At 33.7% G+C, this 26,974-nt stretch overlaps 2 protein-coding genes across 8 annotated transcripts in view; one reads left to right on the top strand and one right to left on the bottom strand.

Annotated features, from left to right (window-relative positions):
- Window positions 1-25,876, top strand: part of LOC105152278 (Uncharacterized protein) — a 31,010-nt gene extending 5,134 nt beyond the window's left edge. For 4 of the 5 annotated variants that reach the window (XM_011066457.2, XM_011066458.2, XM_087408082.1 and 1 more), the window contains exon 5: window positions 528-16,675. In XM_011066457.2, coding sequence (XP_011064759.2) covers window positions 528-742 — 215 coding nt within the window. In that variant the 3' untranslated portion in view covers window positions 743-16,675. Of the gene's footprint in view, window positions 1-527; window positions 16,676-25,835 lie in introns of those variants that run through there. The other variant, XM_087408084.1, reaches the window with a different exon arrangement.
- LOC105152329 (ADAM metallopeptidase with thrombospondin type 1 motif A) overlaps window positions 17,853-26,974 on the bottom strand; it is a 51,526-nt gene continuing 42,404 nt past the window's right edge. For 2 of the 3 annotated variants that reach the window (XM_087408079.1, XM_087408080.1), the window contains exons 20-29: window positions 26,788-26,928; window positions 26,447-26,572; window positions 26,152-26,319; window positions 25,765-25,980; window positions 25,147-25,338; window positions 23,701-23,889; window positions 22,902-23,230; window positions 22,636-22,772; window positions 22,249-22,442; window positions 17,853-21,828 (exon numbers count right to left, since the gene is read on the bottom strand). In XM_087408079.1, the coding sequence (XP_087264205.1) occupies window positions 21,739-21,828; window positions 22,249-22,442; window positions 22,636-22,772; window positions 22,902-23,230; window positions 23,701-23,889; window positions 25,147-25,338; window positions 25,765-25,980; window positions 26,152-26,319; window positions 26,447-26,572; window positions 26,788-26,928 (1,782 nt within the window). In that variant the 3' untranslated portion in view covers window positions 17,853-21,738. The remainder of the gene's footprint in view (window positions 21,829-22,248; window positions 22,443-22,635; window positions 22,773-22,901; window positions 23,231-23,700; window positions 23,890-25,146; window positions 25,339-25,764; window positions 25,981-26,151; window positions 26,320-26,446; window positions 26,573-26,787; window positions 26,929-26,974) is intronic. The other variant, XM_087408081.1, reaches the window with a different exon arrangement.

Genomic DNA, 26,974 nt, shown 5'->3' with positions numbered 1-26,974 from the left:
TATTGATGACTAATTTGCGAAAGTAGATTGCTCTTAAGTGATTAGTTTATCTTTTGAACAATCCTTGAGAAATCTATCTTTATCTTTATTGTGAAGTGATAAAAAGTAAATAATAAAACAGTTTTAAAAGTTTTCTATGCGTTCACAGATTAAATTTGGGAGTTAACTTCTGAAAACTTAGAATTACAGCTACAATTTTAAAATTCTTTAAAAATCTATACACAGCTTTTATTTTATTAGCTTTAAAATGACAAGATTATTTCTTAAAATATATCTATAACTCTTCAGGGAAGAAAACAATTTTGTACACTGAAAGAAAAGTGTTTGATATTTATAATTATAATTACATGTCATTATAATACCTAAAATTTCTCTTAGTCTAAAATCTTTTTATTTAATTTTTTTTTAAGTAGAACAAAAATCATGTCAAAAGTCACCTATTTAAATACGCAATAAAATATTTGATTGCATATTTAATATTCCTTTTGAAACTTATAATATTTTTAATATTATATGTGTGTGCATAGATATTCTGACTTTGGCTGGAAGCGTTCACGAATTGACGAAGGCGTCGCGTTCCGCACGGACCGGTATGTATAACGCTCTTCAAGCTACACTACTTTATGACTTGGACATAGAGAAGAAAGTCGTCGAGACTTCTAAGGATCCAGTCTTAGATGCAAAAATCGATGGCGAAAGACAAACGAAAGACGGAACCAACGATTACACAAGCAATACCTAGCAAACTTGCGCTGAATCCACTTGGTATCGCTCATCTTAAAATACGAGAGAGTCCAGCAGCTTTTTACTTACGTACTACGTATTACGTTTTTGAAAAGCTTTTGCTGGTGTTTACGATTAATTTTACTGTTGAAACAAAATGCCGCCCATTAAATTCAAAACTTTCACTCGCGATTCACACGAGGTAAATACATATGAATGAACTAAAAGCGTTAAAACAGACATTTGGAAACGCGTGCGACTTTTTACAGGTTATTAATAACTCCATAGTTTTCTACCGTACGTATTTTAATGCTTACGACAGTGTGTAATCGATTTAGCTTTTCGAGAACACCGATTTAGATACGAGAGAGTTTCGCTGAACTGCCTATCCTTTATCGGTTTATCTCTGTCGCGTGTCAAACAAAACAAAAATATATATATATCGCTTTTTCCTCGACGCCAAATGGAAATAAACCGAGAGCAGTGTCGATCGTGTTTGAACCGGTGAGCAGCTGCTAGCTTTGAAATCGTTGACGACTCGTAACTCGCAACAAGAACGAGATTGCTCAGATGTATTACATCCTTTAGAGATATGATAGAAGAAGTCGTTCTTTGTACAATTACTCGTTTATATATACGTATCCTAAGTTAAACGAGATATAGATAGGCAGAGAACGCCGATGTACTCGTTCAAAAATGTTCGGCAGTAACTCGTTAGATTAGCTCAATGTGGCCTTCCTTGAATGTGACCCATAATGTGGTAGTAGATGTTCCAGGATTTGAATATTTCTCGCGAAGTGTAAGTGCGATATTTAATCGCATGCAACACGAACTTATATATATGGTGGCTTTTATGTATATATATATATAATATATATAAAAGCTTCAATATATATATGTATATTAAAATGTTGTTTACATAGTACTAATGTCAGACTTTTCACTACTGATATCGCTCCGGATGTATTCTCACTTTACGAATACAAAAAAAAAAGGAAGATACATATATACGACACGCACATACGCGAAATAATCGTCTACATTACATTTCCACAGGTATACGCACAACGACATCAAGCTACACCTGCACATAATACATTTGCACAGTATATACATACGTAAATATGAATATGTGCATATATCACGCGTATATATACACATATACATAATATTATTTTATGTCGTTGCTGTGTGTTGCTGTTCCTGCTTCACAAAAAAATCACTTATTGTTATTTCTGTATCAGAGAGCGGAGCGACGAACGTATCGCGATAAAATCGCGAACAACACGCCGATCGCGTACTTGTATAACAGATGCTAATTAGTACCTAAAGTTTCTATTATCTGGCATTTAATTACGCGAAAGAATAACCGAGGTTAATAAACCTTTGCGCGCGTGCTTTGATCTCTTCGTGACAACCGTGTCGCATTATTGTAAACAGTAAAGAGCTCAAATTGTTTTAAATTTAAAACCTCTCCAGAATGTGAATCTAAAACAATTTGGAAATAAGCTTACCATGGAACGCAATCCTTCTTAATCGACTACATAATCCGTACGATTGTTCAGTTTTTCGTCTATTTCTTTCTTTTTTTTTTTTTTTTTTTTCAAAATGTGTGAACACGAAGATTCACGCGTGTTTTACAAACGTCCGAATATAAAGTCTAGTGTAATACCGCACATCGCGTGTTAAGATCATTAACAATACAGCATAGATATGTGTTTGACAATCCCTTTTAAACTGCATGCGATATTATTGCGAACTTATGCATGCGCATGCACACGCATGTACACAATCGTGCGCATACAAACGCGTATACATGTCAATATTTTGAAACTAGGATAACCAAGCACCGTGGCTGTGAAGTGGAAACAGGACAATGTTGTATAATGTGTGATCATTACGAGAGCAAGAATTGAAAGGCTCAGATTAAAAAGAATTAATTGACAGGATTGCTTTTAAATGAGAAATTGCTTTTTAAAAAGATTTTTACGAATTTCCGACGGGAATTTACGACTTGCCGAAGTTTTTGAATCGATATTTAATCAATGATGATTTTAAACTCAGTTTCGATTACTGATAATCTCAAAGATTTTATGTGGTGTTTTAATTAATGTAAAGGCCATTTTCGGCTAAGATTAAAATTTTAGTTCAAGTTAAATTTATATTACATACATTATCACATAGTGGAAGTATAAAAGGTGTGCTCGTTTTCGAGACGAATTTCGTACCGTTCTGCGCATAATCAGATGCAACCATTTCAAACATTTACATCGCATTTAACTTTGACATATTGCAGATATGAGTACGTAAGTAAAAACGTGTATAAATAGTTTTCGAAAAAAAGGATGCAGAAATTACATTTTTTTCGATTCCAAAGGAAAGAACTCGACATAATGTCATAATGGCATAATGACACAGCGCCAAATAATCGCGGCAACATCAATCGCGGCTTCTAGATATCATTCTTCTTATGTTCAAAATACGCGAGAGCACACCTTTTATACTTCCACTACACATTTTTTAACACTGTAGAGTTAAAAATATCTAATGTTAATCTGTTTATTATTATAAACTTAGATAAAATGTATTCTGAGCCTTCATAATATTGATTATTCTCGTTTCAAATAGCGAATACAATGTATTATATATGTAAACGACTGTTTTTCGACCAATGGCATTTATATTTCTATTATTTTTATTTTAAACAGATTTTTTTTTCTTAATTGAAATAACGTTCATTTCGCTATATCCTTTTTTTTTTTATTTGAGAAATCTTGACTCAAACTTTTGCGTTGATATGACAATTGCATTGAAAAATTATCAAATTCTGGAAAGTGTCCAACATAATCTTAGCTAGTCAGCTAACATTTTTGAAAGAAAACGCTGTTCTTCAAAGACACCTTACGTATTGTATGCACACGTATGTGTATCTCGTCGCAGCGAAGCAGTATAAGTGCGCCGCATCCGTATTATGTAAATAAAGAAAGCGATGTCGTAACAATATAGCCGAAAATATGGTAGGAACTGACCAATGTTCGAGGCGCGAGACTGTTAAACTATATGATTACCATATATATATATATATATATTATATCATAAAAAACGACATACATGCATACATAGACCAAACATTTATATAAATTTTCATTACAACAAAGCTGCAAATTGGTAGTTTAAAACCGAGAGAGATAAAGAGGGATAGTCAATTTCTCTAAATACTTTTCTTAAAATTGGAGCTTAGAAAGTTATAAATTACTCAGAGAAACTAATAGCTTCTTTCCGTCTTAAACTATCACTTCTAATTCGACCTAAGGAAATGAAATGTTTGTCTTATGTATATATGTCGTCGTCTGAAACTTAAAAACGATGCTTCTGCGATGACGCACTTCTCGAGCACTCGTGATAACGATCGTATCGTTACTTGATAACGTTGTATCGAAATTCATATCTCTCGTCGTAGATAATATCGCGAATCACGTCCGCCATTAAATATCGTGAAAGTATTTCTCTAAACGGCTTGTAAGATTAATGTTAAATTGATGGTAGCGTGTTAAATTGCGATCGATACGTACTCGGAGCTATCAACGGCATAGTTGATCCGTAGTTATTTTTCTAGTTAGTTTTTCTGTCCTACTTAAAAAGAGACTCGTCGTGAGACCGCTACTTGCGATATGTATAATTTGTTACTTGCGACTTGCGTTTATAGAGTTATTGATTTGACGCGACCACTTTGCCATGTCTTAAAGTGGCAGAAGCTTTTGTAGACGATCAGTATTTATACGTTGAAAACTGAGATATGTTGATTAATTTCTAAAGTTTTAATGAGTTTGTTACTTCTTTTTTTTTTATTATTGAGAGACTTCAAGTCCGGTTCATTTGTTTTTCTACACGTTATGTAAAACTTTATAGTTGACTTGTAGTAGTTATTTGATGTTTTAATCGTTCAATTGTTCCTATATAGAGAGGATGTAGAGAAATTCTATGTACTAAACTAGTAGACTTGGCTAGTCGAGCGTACGTAGTATCGAGGTCCTTTTCGACTTTTACACTGTCTACATCATATTTTTTCGTTCTTCCTAAATAGCTAGATACTGCTTTCGAATTCGCCTAAGCAGCTTTAAGTCTCAGATGGAGTAAAGCTGAAATCATAGGGCCTCGTGCTATGCTCATTACGAATTTTACCATATTATGTGTTTCAGCGCGTAGCGTTATTTATTATATAAATTTATTATTCGTTCGCTTATTAATATACAATTTCGGATACTCCTTTTGCATTGACACTACGATATTGTACCTCGAATTTAGTAATAGCTAGAGACCAGCGTGTATAGATATTCGAAGGAGCTTTTGTTCTGTCGATAAATAATGGGGTTAAGCGAAACCATGTCAAGGCAGTGGTTTTCGTTTGCGTATAGTACCACGTACTGACTTTGTGCGTGTATCACAATTTATATGTATTCGGCGTAGCGAGAACAAATGTGTAGGCAAGGTAATACTGCGAGCAACAATGCGAAGTGAAAATCGTGGTGTAATGTTATCAAAATGTACAGGATTCCTATTTCGACTGTATTATCTTTTATAGGCCGATGTATAATAATTTGAAGATGAGCTTTTCATAAAATGGAAGGAAATCATCCTTTTCCTTCTGTGATTCAACGCATCGATTTTCATTGAGCAAGTCTTGTGTATTACATCTTTTATACGAATTTTCGTCTCGCTGTTTAATGAAGAAATTGTCCTTTTAATAATAATTTTAACATTGTATTTATTATTCGCATTATGTTAATCTTTTTGCTTCTGACTTTTCCTCCGAAGTTAGAAACACATTTTAATAAATTTTAATATCCATTAATAGTTTAAGGATATCGACTTCAATGGCCGCAAGATAATATAGTGAAAATGGGACGTACCGTATACGTATAAACGACACACAGACATACACAATATAAACACAGGTGTTGATATATTATAGATTTATATGTATGCGTGTTAGAAATCGTTCTCGCGGCTTTTCACACAATGAAGGGGAAAAGTGCGTTGGCCTGTATATCGCGACTTTGCGATCGCTGTGGGCGAGAATATACATAAGAAAATATATCGAGAGCTTCTTAGATAAAGCTAGGGAACAACGTACGGTTCTATCTCCTGTCTTTCTTTTCTCTCTCATTTCTCCGTGGCCTTCGTGCGAAGAGGAGAAATTGAGGTCTAATATTGAAGCTCGTAGATATTCAAGCTCCGCCGTCGATCGATATCCGCACTTGTTTCTCCCCGATCGTTGGGAATCGCGTACGAATAGCGTGGAGCAAGATAGACGGAATTTTAGCGCAATTTTGGATAGATCGTTTATTATAGACGCGTTAACGGCCCGTTAGATGACAACTCAAACTAGCGCGAATAAGCTCAGGTGATGAGAAGCTTCCTGATGTTTTAGACCTTAACGATGTTAGACACTTAGTTACGAGATTCGACGGCACGTTCGCCCCCTGCCACGAAACAATTCTTCCCGTCGCGTTGTTTGTTGTTTTTCTGTTTCATATCGTTGTACATATAGCTACGTAAGAGCGGATCAGGGATCGGGAAACCGGCTACGATCTCGCCGAATTCGGATTCGTAGAGTCTGCCGATATCCTCAAGTCTCTTTTTACCTTCCGACACGATTCATCTTTTCTATTTTTCTCCACCATGGAAAGAGGAGGAAAGATGAGAGGATTGTGCAAGAAACGGCTAAAAAGCACAGACCGTTCGCTCGCGAATAAAAGATCTATTCTTTTTAGCTGAACTTCTTGCACAGTTTATTACAATTTTTTTTTTCCTTTTTTTTCTTCAATATGGATAGAATAGAAAGAAAGATGAATCGTACAAGAAGTTTAGCTAAAAAGAACAGGCCCGATGAGATTCGGTGATTAATGCGAAATGTCTTTGATTTCTTTTTCTTTTTTCCACGATATGGGGAATTGAATTCGCCGAGATCGCGCCGGTTTCTAGTACCCAGGCAAAAAATTGACCAGGGTCGGTAATTAGGCAACCAGCGTAATTTCTACGTGAAACGCGAGAATGAAGACGTTTAGTTGTCGCTCGGCCGTCTATGAGGAATGGTGCCGTCTTGCCGGCCGGTTTACTCGTAACACACATCGCCGCTTATTTTACATGGACATACCGCTTAGATAAGCAATAGGTACGTCTACTCTACGCGAAGAGAAAGATACGAAGAAGGTGCAGGCTCGCGCGTAGATATTAGCCGTTCGTCTTAGAGACACATACGCGACTCGTAAGCCGTTTACATGTTTAGAATTCGCGCTCGTATTTCGCGAAATGATACCACTTCTAATTATAGCGCGTATTAGGCTCACTGAAAATCCTCGATTAAACTCGTCGACGAGAGTCCGCAACGCGAATCACGTGGACGTCGCCGCAAGATATAATTGACGTCAGAACGGTTGACGGATTTTGCTTCTTCAAGTGATAAATTGGTATCTACATAAGTTGGGAATAACAATGATTGAAATGTTAATTATATATACTAATTATATAATATATTAATATTACATAAATATTAATATTACATAAATATTAATATTATATTATTAAAATTTATATAACGTGCTAATTATATAATATAAATCAATCTTCGATACATTTAATATTCCGATAACTTAGTCATGCGTTTTAGTTTTATACACGAGAATAGATTGATGGAAGTTACCTATAAATAGAAAGTTTCGACCGTTCTTACATCGATTGTACAATCGGATGACTCCGATGGGTTTAACTCCGCAGATAGAATTTAACGTTCGACAGAATCGAAGAGCTTACTTTCCCAAATTCTCTTAAATCCAAAGGATAATGAGATTCCTCTAAAAAAGAAAAGAATCTCTCGAATAACTATGAGTTTTCTACAACTGATTTGTTTTAAATTTGACTCGTGAAATGTGCAAGTATTTAAAAAAATTATTTGGTTTTAAGACTTGGAGATGAGCTCTTCGATTCGCCTAAGGATGTAACTTAAACAAACTGCTGCTTGTCTATATATATATATATATATATATACATATATATATATATATATATATGTACACACATATGAATGTAATCTACAGATATTCGCGTCCGTTAGATTTTAAGAAGCGAAACTTGTCGATTAGAGTTCCTAACGATGTGTTAGACAGTCGCGAATCCATTTTCAACCGCAATGACGTCGGATCAACGAATTAGCCGAGCGACTACGCATCTTAGTTTCCTGTGTCTCATTATAATCTAGACTCGATTAAGAAAGATGCTAAAGAAGTTAAACCCAGTTGGAGGCAGTCTGGCTCTCTTGCGTCACGTCTCGCGGGAAACGCGGCGCGAGCAAAGGCGAACATCGATCCTCTTCCCGCTCGTGAAATTAAGTGTAACTCAAGAAGACAATCGTGTCACTCCGCTTCGAGGCGTCATGTGCAATTCAGGGTAACATGGGGGGGAAAAAACGAAAAGGAAAGAGGAAAGCGTGCGAATGGGGCATCGGCCTACGTCGACGAGATCGAGCGGAGGTGCTCGGTTTGCGGACCATTAAACAAAGGATACTGTACAACGATTACGCTACAATAATATTTAATGTACCTCTAGGTGGAAACGGGACTTGCGATGGATCTCGCGCGACCGCGAAACTGATCGTTTTAGGATTTAGTCATCACATGTTCATCCCCCGGGTGTGGAGGAACATGGAGTCGAGATCCCTCGCGCGTATCCCGGGATATAGTAATCGTTTCCCATGTATTTTATTAGAGCTCCGACGCGTTTGGTACGAATTTATCGGGATGATTTACCTAAATCTTTCTTTTCCTCTTCAAATATACGTAACCTTCGCGATCCGAAGAGTTTTCAAGCGCCATACGTGCGAATACCTAAGCAAATAAATACGCACGTAGCGCAAAACTCCTTCGGGAGGGAATAGTCCTCCGTTCCACGAGGCGAAACTACGTTACATATTTCGACGAGGAACGTATACTCTAAAAAGTATGGGTATCGATTTAATCCCGTGTGTCTATATAATTCTCACCATGTTGGTGTTGATATAAACCATGACGATGAGTTTTTACCATGTTAAATTATCATGAAATTTATACCATGTTAAAACACCAGCATTAACATGGTAGATTTAAAACCCATGTTAATCAATGTCAGTAGTTATGTAATTCTCACCGTGTTGATATAAACTTCATGGGTTTTAAATTTACATCATGTTGATATTACTCAACATCAGTATAGTGTATGTCAACACCAACATGATGAGGCTTATACGAACACTGAGGTTGATTAACGTCAACATGGAAATTTAAAAGTACCTTCCTTTTGATCTTTTATTTAATGTCTCAATATATTGATAGCATTACTTTGGGTGCTTTCTAATTGCAAGACACTTTCCTGCACACAATGACACAAGTTTTGTTTCAATTGCTGTAATCGTCGACACAAAACTACCGTCCGTGCTCAACTCAAAAGTTACTGATCAACTGCGTAACTTATGTTTTCCAGTGACAATTAAAGTTAGTTACTAAGTTACTGTGGTGACTATAAACGATAGAAGAAAACATGGAGAGATAAAAATTGTATTTCTCCATCACAGATTAAAAAAATACTAAAATATAAGCATGGATTGAAAAATAAAATTTTATTTTATTCAAGAAAGAAATCGTGCAACCTACATATCAGTACACACTTTGTCCCAATTGAGTTGTACTACACTTTCTTTATTTTTGTCAATATATGTTAACGATAGAAAAGCACCCATTAACACCAACATGATAAGAATAACATAGTGCTAAATCCACATTCATAACTTTTAGAACGCGGTCCCTTTAAAACGATTCTTCAGTCTTTAACGATGCTCGAAATTTCGTCTTCACTTACTTCGTTTCCTCGCGTTCGCACGCGTAGCAAAGATGGTTTAGACGCAACGAAAGGCCGGCTAGCTATAGTTTTATCGTCGTGTTATCCGTTGGCTTTCTCGTGTCTCTCGCGTGTGTGAGATAAAATTGCAGGATCCATCGTTCTGTAATCTGCGCCAGGCCGAGCTACCGCGATCTGTCTGGCGGATCACGCGAGCACGAGCGTGTTACCGCGATTGTTATTTTTATATTTAACCGTAAGACTTTCTATAGCGATTTAATGGTTGTACCTTCGCGACGAATGGGAAATTAAATAAAAAGGAAAAAAAGGATCCGAAAGGCGGAGCCGTGGAAATTGGCGAACGCGCGACGATCAAGGGATCTCCTTATAGAAGTAAAATTTAACCCGGTGAACAACAGTAGCATTATATTACTATTATAATTTCCTACTCAACGATGTAAATATAATATAACATGTGTTATACGTAACAGTTACATTGTTGATTAGGAAATGATAACATTGATGTTATACCTGAGAAAATTGAAGAGCCAAAGTTCAAATTGAAGAGACAAGTCCAAAAAAGAGATATTAAAACATCTTAAGAACGTCTTTTATAACTTGATGTTTGAAAGATATGTTAATGAATTCTTCAGGATATCTTATATCCACAGTTTGAACATATTGTTCTCTGGAAACAAAGAGTAACAAATTTCAACCTGTCAGAAAATGTATATCGGAAAAAATTTCCTAAATCCGAGTAATATTTTCTTGAATAGTACTAAAATAAACATTTCCTTATTGCAAATAAATATTTACTAAACATAAACATATATTATTTGATTGAAGTATTACTCTCTTTTTTTGAATAAATATTTACTTGCAGTAAAGAAATGTTTACTCAGTACTATTCAAGAAAATACATTATTTAGGAAATTTTTTTCAGTGCAGATATATTTCTGAGAGATTGAAATTCTGTTATTCCCTTATTCCTATTGCCTACGTTTTTTAATTGTGCGTTAGGCTTTTCTGTTAGTTCGTGTTTACTGGGAATATTGATCAATTTGATATTGGAAGATAGTAATTAATTACTTCGAATATCAAAAGCGCTGTTCACTGCTTTTAATACTCAAAGTAAGTAATTAATCTACTTCCAGTATTTTTCTGTAAGAGTCGTCCAGTCTCTTCGCCGCCGTTTTCAAAAAAAATCTCGCTGTTGATTTCCGCGTCCTCGTTGCGGTATGCCTTTAAATGTGTCAACGTTAATCATGTCGACTGCGTATAGCATCTTCGTGTTGTCGTCATTGTTGTTGTCGCCATAACTGTTCACTCCTATTCTTCGCGCGACCCCGTTTTTCTAATCACGGTGATTCCCCAGCGACGGTTTTATCAATTTTTATCTTACCCTGACACATATCGTGAAAGAAAACGATATCGCAGATAATACGCGCGCTCTCCTCTCGAAGTTTACGTTTACAACGTTCTGCACTCTCTCTCTTTCTCTCCCTCCCCCTCCCCCCCCTCTCTCTCCCTCTCCTGAAGACGTCCACGTCGAGGATCTCACGATCGCTGAATATCTCTCCCCCTCGAGATTCCGCGTCTCCTCCCTCTTCTCCGTTGGAAGCGAATCTTCTCTAAAAACGGAAATATTTTCGTAAACGCTTTATTAGACCGTCATTCCGTAGATACGCAACCCCCGGCGTTACCGCGAAGCGCAACGTTTTAAAATATACGATCGGCCGACCAAGAGCGAATTCTCGAGGTTCTCTCCGCGAAACTTTAATGCTTCTAGGCTGTGACTCGTAACCGAGAATCTCTATCGCGCGTTATTATCGAAACAAATGACAATCCTTCCTCGAGCAAAAGTCGAAAGCGAGAGGGAAAGGTACGCGAAAAGGGAGAAAAAAAATTTGTCAAGGGATGAAAGCGAAGACGCGCGTTAAAAAAGAAAATGGAGAACACATTCGGATATTCTTCCTCCTCGTCCCGTTTACTTTAATATTATATTGTATTAGGTCATTTAAAAAGTATCCGCGATTCTTTGTTCAATTTTTGAATGAAAAAACCGCGGATACTTTTTAAATGACCCAATATTATCGATGTATAACGATTTCTATTCGTTTCGCCAACGCTCGTTATCAAGATAGCGGGCGCGTCTCAATTTTTGAAGGAGGAAAAGCAAGGAGAAAGAAAATAGAAGAAACGTACATACATTAAGGTCTCGGGATGGATGCGTAGGACGCGAGGAAGCCGAGATTGGGAAAACCCTTTTTCTTTCTCACACACACCGCGCGTTTCAGCACTGTACTGCAGGTCGTACCGAGAGACGGCGTAATAATATTTAATGATAATACGCGAATGATATATCTTTAAATGGGCTGTGGTAGAAACAAAAACAAAAACCTTTATATATACTTTACATAATATATACTGGATCGGGATCCTCTCGTTTTACTCACGTCGTAAAAGGGGAAAACGGCATCTCATTCAAAAGGCGCATCTGTCTTTCGAGCGTGTGAAAGTCACTGTCCTACCGTTTTGTCACACAACGATTACCTTGCACAAAGCGTACCTAATTATATGTATATAATGCATGTATACATGTATAATTATTAATTATATATATATATATGTGTGTGTATATATATATATATATATATAATATAATACATATATATGTGCATATATTGATAGTAGGATCCGCCGTAATGATTGTCAATAATATATCGTACCTATCGTATTCGTCTCGATTCGCGGGCAGATTATATATAAATATATATATTGAGCTATAGGCTGTAAATTCGAACGAAATCTCGCCGTTCGGATCGGAACGGAATTCGTTTTCTCCGAATCTCCGTGTGTGTAACGCGATGCTGTCGCTTCGAGAGTCTCGGAAGAAGATCTCAATGAATTGGTGAATTTCTTTCCTCCGCGCGATCTTCCTCGATTCGCCTTATTTAATACCCGTCCAAATGGATTTGCTTGGAAATGATGGAGAAAATTGATGGAGAACTGACTCGATTGCGTTACGAAGACATCAATTTATATAATACGGGGGTTTTTTATTTAACAAACCTTAACAGGAAAAGCGTTTCTCACGTGAAATTTAACGTCTCGTTGCGTCCTTTACGTTAAATTAGATTTCCGTAAAATGGAGTAACTTTGGTACAAATTTTGTCGCCTAGACAGTACGACATGAGACGTCGTAAAAATGTCTTAAAGGCGTCTTTTTTTAAATGTAAAGGATGTTTTTTTAAGCCCGATAGAACTTGAAATTGTAAAAAATAAAACAAAAAATTAAATTAAACAGCCGCGGTGGCCATATGCCCGAAATCATTTTCAAATGTTAATGCCGCGCATTGAGCTTTCGACTAAAAAAAATTTTTTGATTATAATTTAATTTTTGTGTTAGTTTTTACAATTTTAAGTTCTATCGGGCTTAAAAAAACACCCTGTACATGGAAGGAATGGTTTTGCATAACTAACTACAAATTCAGTCAGACACAGATCTGCAAATAATCTTGTTGAAACATCAAAAATAATTACGCAGGGATCTCTCAAGTATGACAACCAATGCTGCATAAAGTTTTAACAAATTCGAGTGTCCTACATAATTATTTTGATCGTCCAAACAAAATTATTTTCAAGTCTGTGTCTAGCAATTCTAAATTTTCAGATACTTCAGCAAAACCGTTTTTCCCCTGCAGGCTAAAGTCATCCCGACTGAACTAAAATTATCTCATTTGACAATAGATTGATCTCCATTCCCAGCAAATCCTTGGCTTTCCAACTGATCTTCCACGAGCGACGTCGAAGCGGCACAGCAGACACACGCGTAGACGTTTGTATCAATCGCGTAGAGCGTAGTTCGCTAGCTGAAAAAAAAATAAATAAAAATAAAAATAAAACGAAGGAGAAACGGTGTTTTAGACTCTTGCTCAAACGATCGTTTTGTTCTCATTTCTGGGCCGGGGGCGAACGTCGCCCCCGGCCCTACGAGGGTAGCGACGGAGAAGAAACGTGGACCATTCTGTGCGCTCGATCACAACGCGCACGTACATTGCACGCGAGAGGGTAGTCGCGAAAACGTTCCCCTTTCTAAGTAAAAACTTAGGGTATGGTCAACATTGTACCGTACGAGTGTTTCAAAGCAGTCTTTGATTGATCGACTCGCAAAATTCTCGCTTTTAATTGGTCAATCAAATACTTTGCAGTGAGATCGCATCCTTAGTCCTGCGGGGGCCGATAAATGATACGCGTAAATATCGTCGCGTTGATGGAAAAGTGACTCGAGTAAAAAGTTAGCATTACGGTTGCAGCGTTTGAATTTGGAAAATATAAAAATTAAAGGCTACATATAATTGAAAGTATAAAGTCTAGTCTATAATTGTGTGAGGGTAATCTAAGTGATTGTAGTTGTAAGAATTGACTAATCACAATTAATCACTACATTGACTTAATCTCGATATGAGAATAATATTTAATTATACTTGGACAATTCCTGTAACTACACTTTCGCAATTGTAAAATAGGCAATTAACTTGGAAAGAAAGTAAAATTATGTACATTCACTTTTTTTTTTAAAGCGATTTTATCTTAAAGATATGTTTACTTTATCTTAAAGATATGTTGAAAAATAATGTCTCATTTTGGACACATAATTGGCTTTCATTTATTACGTGTATAATATAAATAGGTTCAATTTTAAATGATGATAATAACAGTGTATTTAAAACGTTTTTTTTAATTCAAAATTTTTTTAATATTCTACTGAAGAATTGCTAATTTGGAGTTGCGTCACTTTTCTATGAAAGCAATGAGCCAGATAAAGGACAATTGCGTATGAAATTCCTTTCGCTTCCCTTTTTTACATTGATACAAGAAATCAATCGATCCCATAGGGATGTGCTGCCGCAGGATTAAAATGCGTAATTCTATCATCGCCGGAAGTCTTCTTTTGTTCGTCCTTCATCTTCGCGGTGGAGGTCTTTCTACAATTGGAGGACTCCTACGCGGATGATAAACGATAAGAAGGGGAAGTTTTAGGGTTTCGACTTTTTTTACGATCCCTTAAATACCGGCGCGTATTTTTACAATGTATTTAATGTTGCGCGATGATATATCTAATTGTTGCACGGCTGTCGAACATTACATGCGTGCGTGTGTGTATGTGTACGTGTTGTTTCCGTGTGAGTATGTATGTGAGAAAGCATTTTCTTTGTGCTCCCACGTTGATATTCGATGTATTCTCGCGGTAATGTTGTCTAAAGTGTGAAATTTTATGTCGTCCTGCGCCGGTGTTCCCAGGGCGATCTCAACTAAACCCTGATTAACTTAGACTGCGTTTCAAATTTACTGCCAGCACTGAAAATACTACAATTTACGTTATGTGCACTACAGATTTTCAGTACTAGCAGTTAATTTTGGAACAAAGCCTTAATCGGTCTTATAAGGGTGGCGATTAATCGCCCACGATAAATTTTCTAACGTCCACTTCTATCAATTTAGATAGAGAACTCTATTAAATTAGAACTATTAACTTTAACTTTTACTTTTAATTTAACCTACACTCATATTAGGTAAAAATGTTTTATTCTATGAACTAAAATTTTGCTAACAATCAAAATTTAGTTGAAATGTACCGAACAAAATTTTCGGTTAAAATATGTATATTGAATAAAACTGTAACTTTATATGAACTAAACTATTCTGTCGGTATAAACAAATATTTTTGTTAGTTACACAGAAAAATGTATTTTGTAGAAACAACTAAATTTGTTTGGCTGCTGTTAAAAACGTCTCATTTAAAGTTTTCCTGAAAGCATTAAATTTTTTATTTCACACAGGAGACAATTATACAAGTTTTATATTATAATATGTAGAATTAAATTACATAGGTAAATAAATTATTTTATAATTATAATAATTATAAAATAATTTATTTAATTATATGTACATCCCTCTACATATAAAACTTGTGTAGTTATCACCTGTATAGTTGCTATCACTACATTTTTTCTCTGAATGTATTTTTTATTATTTTCTAGAAGTTTTAAAAATTAGAAAAGAAATAAACGAGTTAATCGAGATTAAGATTAATATACATTGATAGAAATGGACATAACTCTGCAGCTCGTCAACTTTTAATCTTCCCTTCCGTGTCAAACAACAAGAGATCCCTTCCATGCTAAGAAAATGATATTGCTTGATAAGTTAATCGCTGATCGAGTTAATCGGATTTCTATCGGGGATCACCCTAAAGGGTTAATCAAAATGAATCGATCTTCGAATTCGAAAAAGCGACTAAGCGCGATTTGTGCGAAGCGCGAAATTGAGCGTACAAAACCACGTTTTTGTTAAGATATATCCATTTCTACCAATGTAGATTAACTTTAATCTCGGTTTATCTTACTTTTTATCTTCATTTAGTTCCAAGAATTAGAAAAAAATAAAGAATAAATTAATCCGAGATAAAGTTAATCTACATTTTGGTAGAAATGAGCGATAGTCATAAGTATGTAAACCTGAGCTTAATGTATCTCTCTCTCTCTCTCTCTCTCTCTCTCTCTCTCTCTCTCCCTCCCCTTTTTCTCGTAAACATGGAACTGTTTGTACTTTACTAGTTTATTAAACACTCGTTTAGACTTACATTGTAGAAGAGAGTTGAGAGAAAGGCATGTTTAATGCGCGTCCCTTTTCGGAGTCGGTTTACTTTCTGTTTTTCCTCGCTCTAGTATATAAATATCTATATATGAATATAAATATATAAATATAAATATGTATTACGCGTACATACGTGAATGTCAAGTAGGAGACGCGTATCCACGTGCTTTCGCTTTGAGAGACATTTAGTAATTCCCGATAGATCGTTTTAAGGCGTTGCGAGCGTGATGCTGTTCGAGCAAAATCTAGAATCGGCAAAGATGGTCATTTTCTCTCTTTCCCGTTCTTTCCTTTTTATTTATTCTCGTCTTTATGTTCGAACACTATGACGATTAGTAAATGTGTTTTACTCAAAGTGTCCTTCCTACGTAAATTTACTTGTTCGTTCTTATAAGCTAAATAAATGGTATCTCTTTCATGTTCACATGTTCACGTATACGTGTATTTATTATAAACAAAACCCTCCTTTCGTTCGTATATCTTTTTCAGATTACAACAATTTTTATTCATATTGGAATTAATTACTTTTAAATATTCATTAACTTTTCTTTGCAATTGGAACTTGTGAATTTGACGTAAAATCAGAATAAGTTCGCTCTCCACTGAAGATTGTTCTTCTTTGTATTGGATACTAATCTGCGTACTACAAGACGGTAAGACTTTAATATGATGAAATTATTGAGATAGTTACCTTGAACACGATGAAATAATACTGTTAAAAATATATTAATAACTTGTTATCGCGATACTATTAATTTTTATTATTAAGTTTATAAAATCGGCGGGGGTGATGGAGAGCCTCTAGCTCGTTTTTGCTAAATTAACTCTTCGTTGACACTCTTTTTTTGATCGCTTGTTGACACATTGGGTACACCCAGAGTAATGTTTGAACAACTGATATTTTTATTTAAAAAATCCAATTAATATGAAAAAAATTATGGCTTAGTCTGTAGAATACATTCAAGGTCTGTAGAATACATTCAAATAGTTTTTGATTGAAATTTCATTACAGTTTTTGTGAAAAAGATTCTTGAGTTTAACGAATAGAGAAAAAACGAGTAAAATCTTTGAAAAATTGTAACTTTTAAAAAATTCAATATTAAAAGTTAAAAATTTACAGAATTGTTGTTAAGATATGATATTTAAAAAAAAAATTAGTTTATAAGTTGGTTTTGGATAAAGGGTATTTATTTTGCATATTGAATGTAAGCTTTTTTGAGAATTGAAAAAAACGGAGCTTTTCATATAAACATTGTATTTTTGTTCCACAAAATAAAAGAAAATCGTTTTGCATTGATTTTTTTTGAGAAATTAAAAATTTATAAATTTTATTGTAATCCATCACATTCAGTGACAAATAAATGCGACGACGATCACACATAGCCCGTCTGCACGATGGGCATTGCATTTTTGTTGTCTTTTTTATAGTTGCAAATATTACATAGCTGTTGCTTATTAAATTGACATCTTTCATCGTTCGCATTTAATGAATCTGAATTTGTAAAATATTTTTTATGCCTATATTTTTTGATAAATCAATTGTTCTTGTATATTATTCCGCATATAAAAGTAAAGGTTAAAGAAATTTAAAAAATCAATAGTTTACGAGACATTTCTTATTTTATTCGGACATATACACTGGTTCACATAAAATCTTTACGATCACACGTCACATATTGCAAAAAGCCGGTATTATATTGACTTTCTCAAAAATTAACTGCTGGAATTACTTTTGTGTTATAAAGTAAACAAAAATATATTTCGTGGTTTATTTAAAATTTATATAAAATGTACAATTGCCATGTATGTAAAGAAATACTTGGGAGGGAGGGGGGGTTGGCAGTAAAGAATTATAATTACTGAAAGGCTAGCAAAGTCGTATGCATACTTACACTATAGATGTTATATGTCATACGAATGTCTATATAATTCGCTAAGCGAGTACTTTCTGAATTGTTTTTTGACATTATACATCAGAAATCATTTAAATATAATGAGTCATTTCCAGATACTTGTATATATGTGTGGACGAATTTTCATTGTACTAGGTTTTGTTCCAACTGATAACGAAAATAACTTTTACATTGAAGGGAGTCTTTGAAATTATGTCTTATAAAACGATTCTATTATATCGATCTACTATAGATTAAAATAAAAAACATATAAAAGACGGATGTCAATAATTATATTCTTACTATATCTGATATTTTTTATTGCTTTAATACAATCTATCATGATATACAGAAGCGTCACATGTTTTTCCAATAGTTCTTCAAGCTAATTCAAGGAAATTATTGAGATCTCAAATATTGTCGATTACTTCTTTTCAATTTTTAATCGTATATTTATATGCAATTAAATTAAAAAAAAACATTGATTAAGATAAAGCCCATTGCATTATGATTTTATCATCTATTTTCTCTTGTGTGAAGTTTAATTTGTTATAAATCTTTTATCTTTAGTCATTAATTATTCAAAAATTGTACGTGTTTTAAGTTGAAAAGATAAAGTAACAGCAAATGAATCATAAAATCTGTAATGAAAATGATATGGTTCTCTGTATATCATAATAGTGAAGATGAATTGGGTTTGCGAAGTCGTCCATTTAATTAATGTCAATCAGAATATTTATGACATTTAATATACATTATATACGTTGTCGGCGATGGAAATGTAAAACAACGAATTCTCATACGTGAGTTTAATTATCAAGCAACAACTGATGCCAATAGCTGCCTACGATATTAGATATGTAAGTTTGCGGCACAGCGTGTCTTTCATACTCATAAATTGGCTCTGCAGCAGTTATATTGTCTGCAAAGTCGAATTGAGGATGCCATGAGTTGTGTACTGTTCTACAGTAGGCATTAATATACTCAGTACGTGCCTCATATAAAATTTGAAAGCATATTTTATATGCACATTCGAAGCATATTTAGGGCACAAGCGAGATAATGTCGCTATAATAATGCCGCTTTGACATGCAGTGCACTTTATAGAACATGTCGCACTCGATCTGTTAATCGGTAGTAACACCACTCGCTACTAGCTTTGCTAAAGTTAATACAACAATTAAGTAAATATCGCGTTCGTTTACACATCGAATTTTTACATTATCGAGACTGTCGCGACTAACGTCGTTAATTCGGCACTTCGGAAATGTTTATCTTAAAAAAAATGCGTGCATCCTCGCGCTTATATATGAGATAGACCGCGCTATCTCTGTCAAATCTTATATTATGCTACAACGTGGCCAAGATTGGCAGGTTATATATACTTACAATTACGTATACATATACCATATAATAATATTAACTATGGCAGTCTGTTGAAATACGCGTATTTATAGCTAACAGGCGTCTATAAAGCGCCCAGCAAACTGGGCACTTTAACATTCACATTTAATAACGCGAGTGTCGCAATCGTTAGAGAAAGGCGTTTTATTGTACTGACCAATCTTGTTGGTTGTTTAATGTAAAAAGACTAATCGGCACCGTTCATGACATCGTTCCTAAGTGATGCGGTACGATAAAATGCAATAAAGTTTCCTTAGATTTTATTTACTCTACTACTTTATAGTATAAATATTATTAGTTTTTGTACAAATTTCGCGGATTTGCTTCAGTAACATAATACAATTGTACGCAATAAGTAGATAGAAAACGAATTTTGCGCTTAATCTTCATTCAGATTGCGGATAAGTGTGGAATGTCATAAGTTTCACAAACTTCATACATTTTGACCAATTTAAAGTCTTGACAAATATCAATTTTTTTTTTTTCATAAAAGAAAGAGTCGTCCTTGATGAAAATCAGTTCTAATTCGTATAAATTTTTTTTAGTTTTATATGAATAATATATTAGAACACTTTTCAGAAATCTTAGAATTTTTCATATATGTGAATTTTTATAATATTCTAAGTTTTCTCATTTTATAATTTCTGAAAAACTACCTTAAACTTTTTCAGATTTTATTTTAATAGAAATTATAGAATAAGAATAATCTTCGATTATTCAAAATTCACATGTATAAATAATTCTAGAAAAGTGTAGATTTTCTTCTGAAAAGTATTCCAATTTGTATAACATAATGTGAGAAACTTTCTAAAAAATTATAAAAATATTTAGAAAACTGCAAAATTCTGAAAAATTATATGGAAAATTCCGAGAAAAGGATTTCATCTAGAATTAAATTTCAGTAAATCTTTTAAATGCATTATCAAGAAACATGTTTCTTGATAAATCTAAGCGAAATAAGTTGTGAGATAATCTTTATTAAGAAAGAAATAGATCGATGCATCCTAATTATAAGTAGAAACAGTTTGTGAAACTTCCCGTAGCATCCTACATGATATTCCTTTTTTTAGCAATGAGATGAAATTATGTGTGTTAGTTATTAACAGCACAGTGTATACCATTTTCAAAGTACTTTACACGCGTACGCTATGAATGTTACTGCGATATCCTCGAAATAAAACGGACGATATTTTCCTATGCGCACGCGATGCAAGTAAAAAGGAAAAATTATATCTTACAGAGCTTGTTTAAGAAATTTTAAGTTTGTTTCTACAGTTCACTGCAAGTAAAATAATGTTGTACAAAATATTCATCATTGTGTAAAAAAAACCATAAATTCGAGTATATTCTTTTCTTTTTATCTGGAAGCTACAAATATTATTAATTGTACTAGTACCAAGATGTTCAATCAAGTTATTCATCTCAGTTATACATTCTATATAGACTTTACTATTAAAGTAAAAATTTTACTTTACTATTAAAGTAAAAATAAAATATCAATTGTTCTTAACGTCTCTTTCTTTTTTAAAATTGATGGAGCATTGTAGAAAACGGCAGTGCATCATGATAAGAGCAAACTGTAGAATCATAAGATCATCGAGAGAGCATATTAATCACGAGATGAATTCATAGAATAGATGTCATTATCGATTACTTTAAGTTTGTACATGAAATGCACGTAACGATTACTATATGATTTGATATCGTTACGTCTGCTGGAAATTCGATTTGTGGCGAGACAATACCTCCAGTTATATTAATATTTATTTTAGACTAATAAAATTTATTTAGACTAATAAAAATTGCTTTCTTTTTCTTTTTTTCTAGTTGCAAACTTTCTAATTTTGCATAGAGACACGTTTTCTACAAACACATAATCGTAACTCGTTATTTTTATCTGTATAATAATCGCACATGTGTGACGGCAGTGATAGATTGTACATATCGTGTCATGTGCATTCCGTTATATCGATCGCTGGAGTCCATTAGTTTCGATATCGCTATCTTCAATATACGTATATTGAAATATACGTATATTGAAAAAAAAAATATATATATATATACTTCTTTCCGGCAGCTACTAAAAAACTAATCGAATTTAAAGCAAATCGGTGGTTATGATACCGTGGCTTGTAGGCGCGGGATCATAGGACAGATAGATGAAGTACCAAAAAAAAGTTGATGGCTGTGACTAGGGAGGTAATACGTCCAGCTTTAGGCCCATCGTCGGCTTGCAGAAGCCGCAATAACCGCCGCATTTACCGACGATTCGTTGATTATTCTAATTGCAAGTAACATGAAAAATATGTGTTAGAATATATTTTCAAAAATTAACATAGAAGCAGAAACAAAATCTGTTATCATCTTAAAATTTGTCATTTTCCTATTGTCTAAATTAGTCTAAAAGAAATTTGGAATCGGTCTTCTAAGAAAAAGATTGGTAAATTTTCTGCTGAATAAAAAAATATATCGAAGTGACTTTGATTAATAATTACTTTTTAGAATTTTATTGATTTCGTTTTTGATTTTATATATTATATGAGTGCGTGAGATATAAATATAAAATAATAAATAAAGCAACATAAAAACAAACGAAAAATGTGTTAAATTTGCAATATAAATATGTATATAATTTACAATTTTAAATAAATCGATAACCACTTTCTCTTTTCGATTAACTAATTCTTACAATTCTACTTACAATTCTATTGATTGCGAGAGAAGAGATCGAGGTTTCCTTAACCCAAGTAATTTCTGGCGATAGTCCCAAAGCAGTTCCTCTCAAATCAATACTGAAACGTCCTTGTGGACATTCGACGAGGCTGTAACAATCACCGGCTTTGCCAAACTCCACGCGTTGCATTCCTTTTGTCCACGAAAATGTGTAATCATTCGCTAAACATAAAACATTTCCAATGTATTAAGTGTACAGAACTGCATGGAATGTATATAAAAATGTATATAATTAAAAATTAAATTATATCTCCTCCACTTCTCCCTTTACCCGCGAAATACAATCATCTCTGTAAACATAACTTCCAAGTTTTAATTAAAAATTAAATTCAAAATATGTATAAACATTGCTCACCTATAATGAAAAGTTTCGCTGGATCTATGCGTACCCTCTTAAACATCGTTCTGCCAGACACCGTTCCTAATTCGGACACGCAGTTGCAACTGTCATTTCTTTGACCATTGAACGGACACGTATGTGGGTTCCTCAATCTGATATATCAAAATCAAATTATTACAAGATATCACATAAAATTATTAAAAAAAATAAAATTGAAAAAATAAAAAATTGTTGAAAAAATAATGCTGTAAACATCGAGGATAAAACGATAGTTGGCCAACCTTTTGTCATAAATTTCTGCATAGTTCTCGCTATCGCCAGCTGGCAAAGTCAGATATTCTCGCGGCTCGGCGCTCGACATTCCGTGACAATAAATAGTCATATTTCTACCACCGATTAACAACGGATATTCGCCATCCGTAGTAGCTTTGAGTCGTTTCTGGATTTCGAGACAGGTGACCGGACCGCATTTTCTTTGGTTGCACTTGCGCTTTCGTAGTGGTTTGTATTCAGCTGGACAATGAAACCGCGCTACTTTCTTGTCGATGATTGCATCGTGGCAATAAAGTCTGCGGATCTGTCGACCTTTGCGTCCACAAGGATGACTACACTATAGAAACAAAAAAGAAAAATAGATATAAAGAGAGATATAGGAGAAGAAAAAAAATGAAAGATGGAGAATGCGCGAAGAAAGAAAAATTAATACAAATAACATTATTTATTAAATTAATATTAATTATTATTAATATTAAAATTAAAGAATCAAATCGGTATATAAAATTTTCAAAAAATTGAAAATATTTTTGCTTCAAAAAATAATTAATCCAACTTTTTAAATTGAACTTTATAATTGATTATAAATAATAATTTTTTTCTTTTTTTAAGATATAATTCTTAAATTACAAGAAATGTTGCAAGTTTTTTATTTTCATTTAAAATTAATAAATTTTGATATAAAATTTTGATATATTTGAAGCTATCTCTAAAGACTTTTACAGTTATTGCTATAATTGCGGATTAGTGATTAGTAGCAGTAGTGATTAGTGGCATTGAATTCAATAATATTTCAGAGGCACTCACTTTTCTCCAAGGGCCAGTAGTCCAATAATATTTATCGCTACATTCGCGTAGTTTACAAATCTGCTCGCCGACTGGTTTTTGATCCATCGGACAACCTACTGTTGGAGTTGGATCGATCCATCCGTAGCGGTTTACTCGATGACAAGTGACAGCACGACGTTGTATTCCCTTGCCACAGTCCGGCGTACACTTGTGGAAAAATAAACATCTATAAATCTTGATTATGTCAAAAGAAGTAAAAAAGCGCAAATGCGCAGAAATTATTACAATATTTCTATCAATAATTGTGTCTTGAAATTGATTAGAGTTATAAGTGAAATCATAATAAATTTCATAATAAAAGAATGTATCGGAAAATCATCGCAAATCATCACAAATAATTATTATAATCGCAGTTGCAAAAATTTCATATGTCTCTCGATAATTTAATATTCGTTAAAATTGCATTTTTATTCATAGTTAAACATTGCAAAAATAGTCTATTTCATTAAAATAGAATATACAATTTCGTTTAAATCTTTTTTCAATCTATTGACACTTTGTTTAAAGTTCATTTGATATGATAAGATACATTCTCTCATTAAAATACAAAATTATGCAATTAATTAAAAATAAATATAAAAATAAATATATACATGCTCATGCGTAATCTGAAACAAAAGTATAATCTGTGATATATTCCAGACCATTATCATTTTATTAAGACCATGTGGTTGTACGATATTATCTGTGCATAATCATGTGATTGTAATATATGGTGGTTTAATTTCCCAAGATATTTTATATATATTGATATTAGTGTTATGCATAAATATTACAAATCAATAATATTTCTTAAATCTGCTAGGTGTAGTGCAAGTTATACACATTAGTAATTAAACATCTATAATTATCTAATATCTAAATATATATAATTTTATGCTCGTTAAGTGAAAAACACTCTGTGTATATACATATTTCTGAATAAATGTGAGATTAATACCATGCAGAAAAGTCCACTGTTTGAAAAAAAAAACATTAAATTGTGCAAACATCTCGCACGGATCTAAGAATGATCCTATGAGTTATCCAGGTATCATGCATTTTCCATAATTCACCATGTATTTATGGAAGTCATTTTTTTCATATGATTAATTAGGATTAGTTATTTGTGCCATCGTTGTCAATAATCGTTATTCCCCTTTGCTGTATAGTATATATACACACCAACATTTGCGTGCGTGTAAAACTCAATTTGATGTTCATGTTTTTTTTACTTAAGGTTGTAAAATTTTCGTAAAATTTGGGCCTAGTAGCAACTCAGTCAGAAATTTCAATGTCGATTTGACATCGAAAGCATCGAATTGACGTCGAATTGACGTCGGAATCGATGTCGATTCCATTTCGATTATCATTTCTGACTGGGAAGATTGTAGCATTGGCGTAAGGTTTGAGGTATAAAGATACCTCCGACCAGGTGCCTTCTTGCCAGATAAAATCGCAGGCAATGCGTTGGCATAATCTCTGCGATTTTGGTTTGCGTGATTTCGATCTTATGCACTGCTCGTCCTTAACGGGTACTTCCGGCTCATGGTTGCCTCTTCTCATCATACATTCCACTCTTCGCGTCTGAATCCCGGTGCCGCATGATTTCGAGCACTGCAAAATATTTCGATTCGGTGCAAACTGGCCACATATCCATAACGAACAAATTTAGCGTTCAACATCGCTATTGCCGAAATTGGCCCGTTAAAATATCGATTCCATTGAATTGTTTTAACTGTTTTATTACGTTTATGATTCACTAAAATAAAATGGGGATTAAGAGAAGTTCCGTTCAAGAATTTGCTTAATAAAAAGAGTTTTCCTAAAACGATGTTTCATTAATATTTTTAAAATGCCTATATATTTCTTTTTCCATTGATTCTCATATAAAGATAAATTCCGATAAAACTTCAACTTTTATTGTTGCCCTCAATTACTATTCAAAAATTAAAGGATAAAAAAACAATTTCGTTAATCAATAAATATTGCTTCATATTTTTATATTATAATTTTACTATAGATAATATACGATTTACTTACCGGAGTCCAATTAGACATTTTCCATTTACGAATGATGTTAGACTCTAGACTGTTCTCTCTGCTGTTTTTAGGACTACTTCTACAAGATTCCATCTGACATCTTCGCATATGTTTTGGTTGTTCTTCGCTACACTCCTTGTGCGGCAAAATTTCACCGTCATGCCTTTGGCAGCGAACTTGACGATGTTGGAATCCATTACCGCATGTTACGTCACACTAAAATCATTAAATCGAAAGCATATCATTAATCAGAAGAATCACTGCATATTTTCGCGAAACATATTCTGAAAAAATATTTGATATAATTTTACATCATAATTAATTCTGTACACAAAAAATAATGTTCAGAAATATATTAATTTTGTATAACAGAAAATGTTTCAATACCTCACTCCAGTCGCCGGTATTCCAAGTCGGACATGGGTGATGGTTGCACGTCGTTCTGACTGTCAGTTGTTGATTAGAATCGCAGTAATAGTCAGGTGCAACCATTCCGATTTCTGATATACATCTCACTATTCTACTTTTGAATCCGATATTACACTTTTGCGAGCACTATACATAAATGATAAAATAATATGAATTATTCCGAATTATAAATTGTAAAATTAAAAATTTGTGAAAGCTGTAACTATATAAATGAACCGCATTCTAATAAACAATGTTGACTAAATAAACCTACCTCTCCATAAGGTCCTACGCGCCACTTGTAGTGGAATGTAATACCATTGTTATCAATTTCGTTTTCTTGTGGAGATGAATCTTCACGTGAAGGATTCGTTGAATATGTTGTCGACGGTAAGTTCACCTAAAAAAAAAGTAAGACTTTCTTTTTAGGTGAAAAATGTTATATTATAGAAAAAAAACAAAGATGAAAATGATTTAAAATAACTAATCTCTTTTTTTATGTAAATGCTGAAGAAAATAAATTCTATCTATTCGATCTATATTCGAGTCTTGTAATTCTGTATTATTAGCTTCAAAAAAAAATTGCTTTTGTCGATAAATATAATGGAAACTTACTACATTGAGACATGGTTTTAACGTGCAAATAACCGAAATCTCTGGTTTCTCAGCAATGGGGCATCCGTCACTCGGAGTACCATCTGCATTCTTGCAAACGACTTTTCTTCGCGACGTCCCCTCGCCACACGTCACTGAACACTGTACAACGAGAGACTAGATTCAACCTGATAACTTATTAAACGTG

Source organism: Acromyrmex echinatior, chromosome 7, assembly GCF_024713525.1.
Source record: "Acromyrmex echinatior isolate Ae372 chromosome 7, ASM2471352v2, whole genome shotgun sequence".
Classification (NCBI taxonomy): Eukaryota; Metazoa; Arthropoda; class Insecta; order Hymenoptera; family Formicidae; genus Acromyrmex; species Acromyrmex echinatior.
The sequence above is the reverse complement of the archived record's forward strand: the minus strand, read 5'-3'. Positions and strand labels throughout refer to the sequence as shown.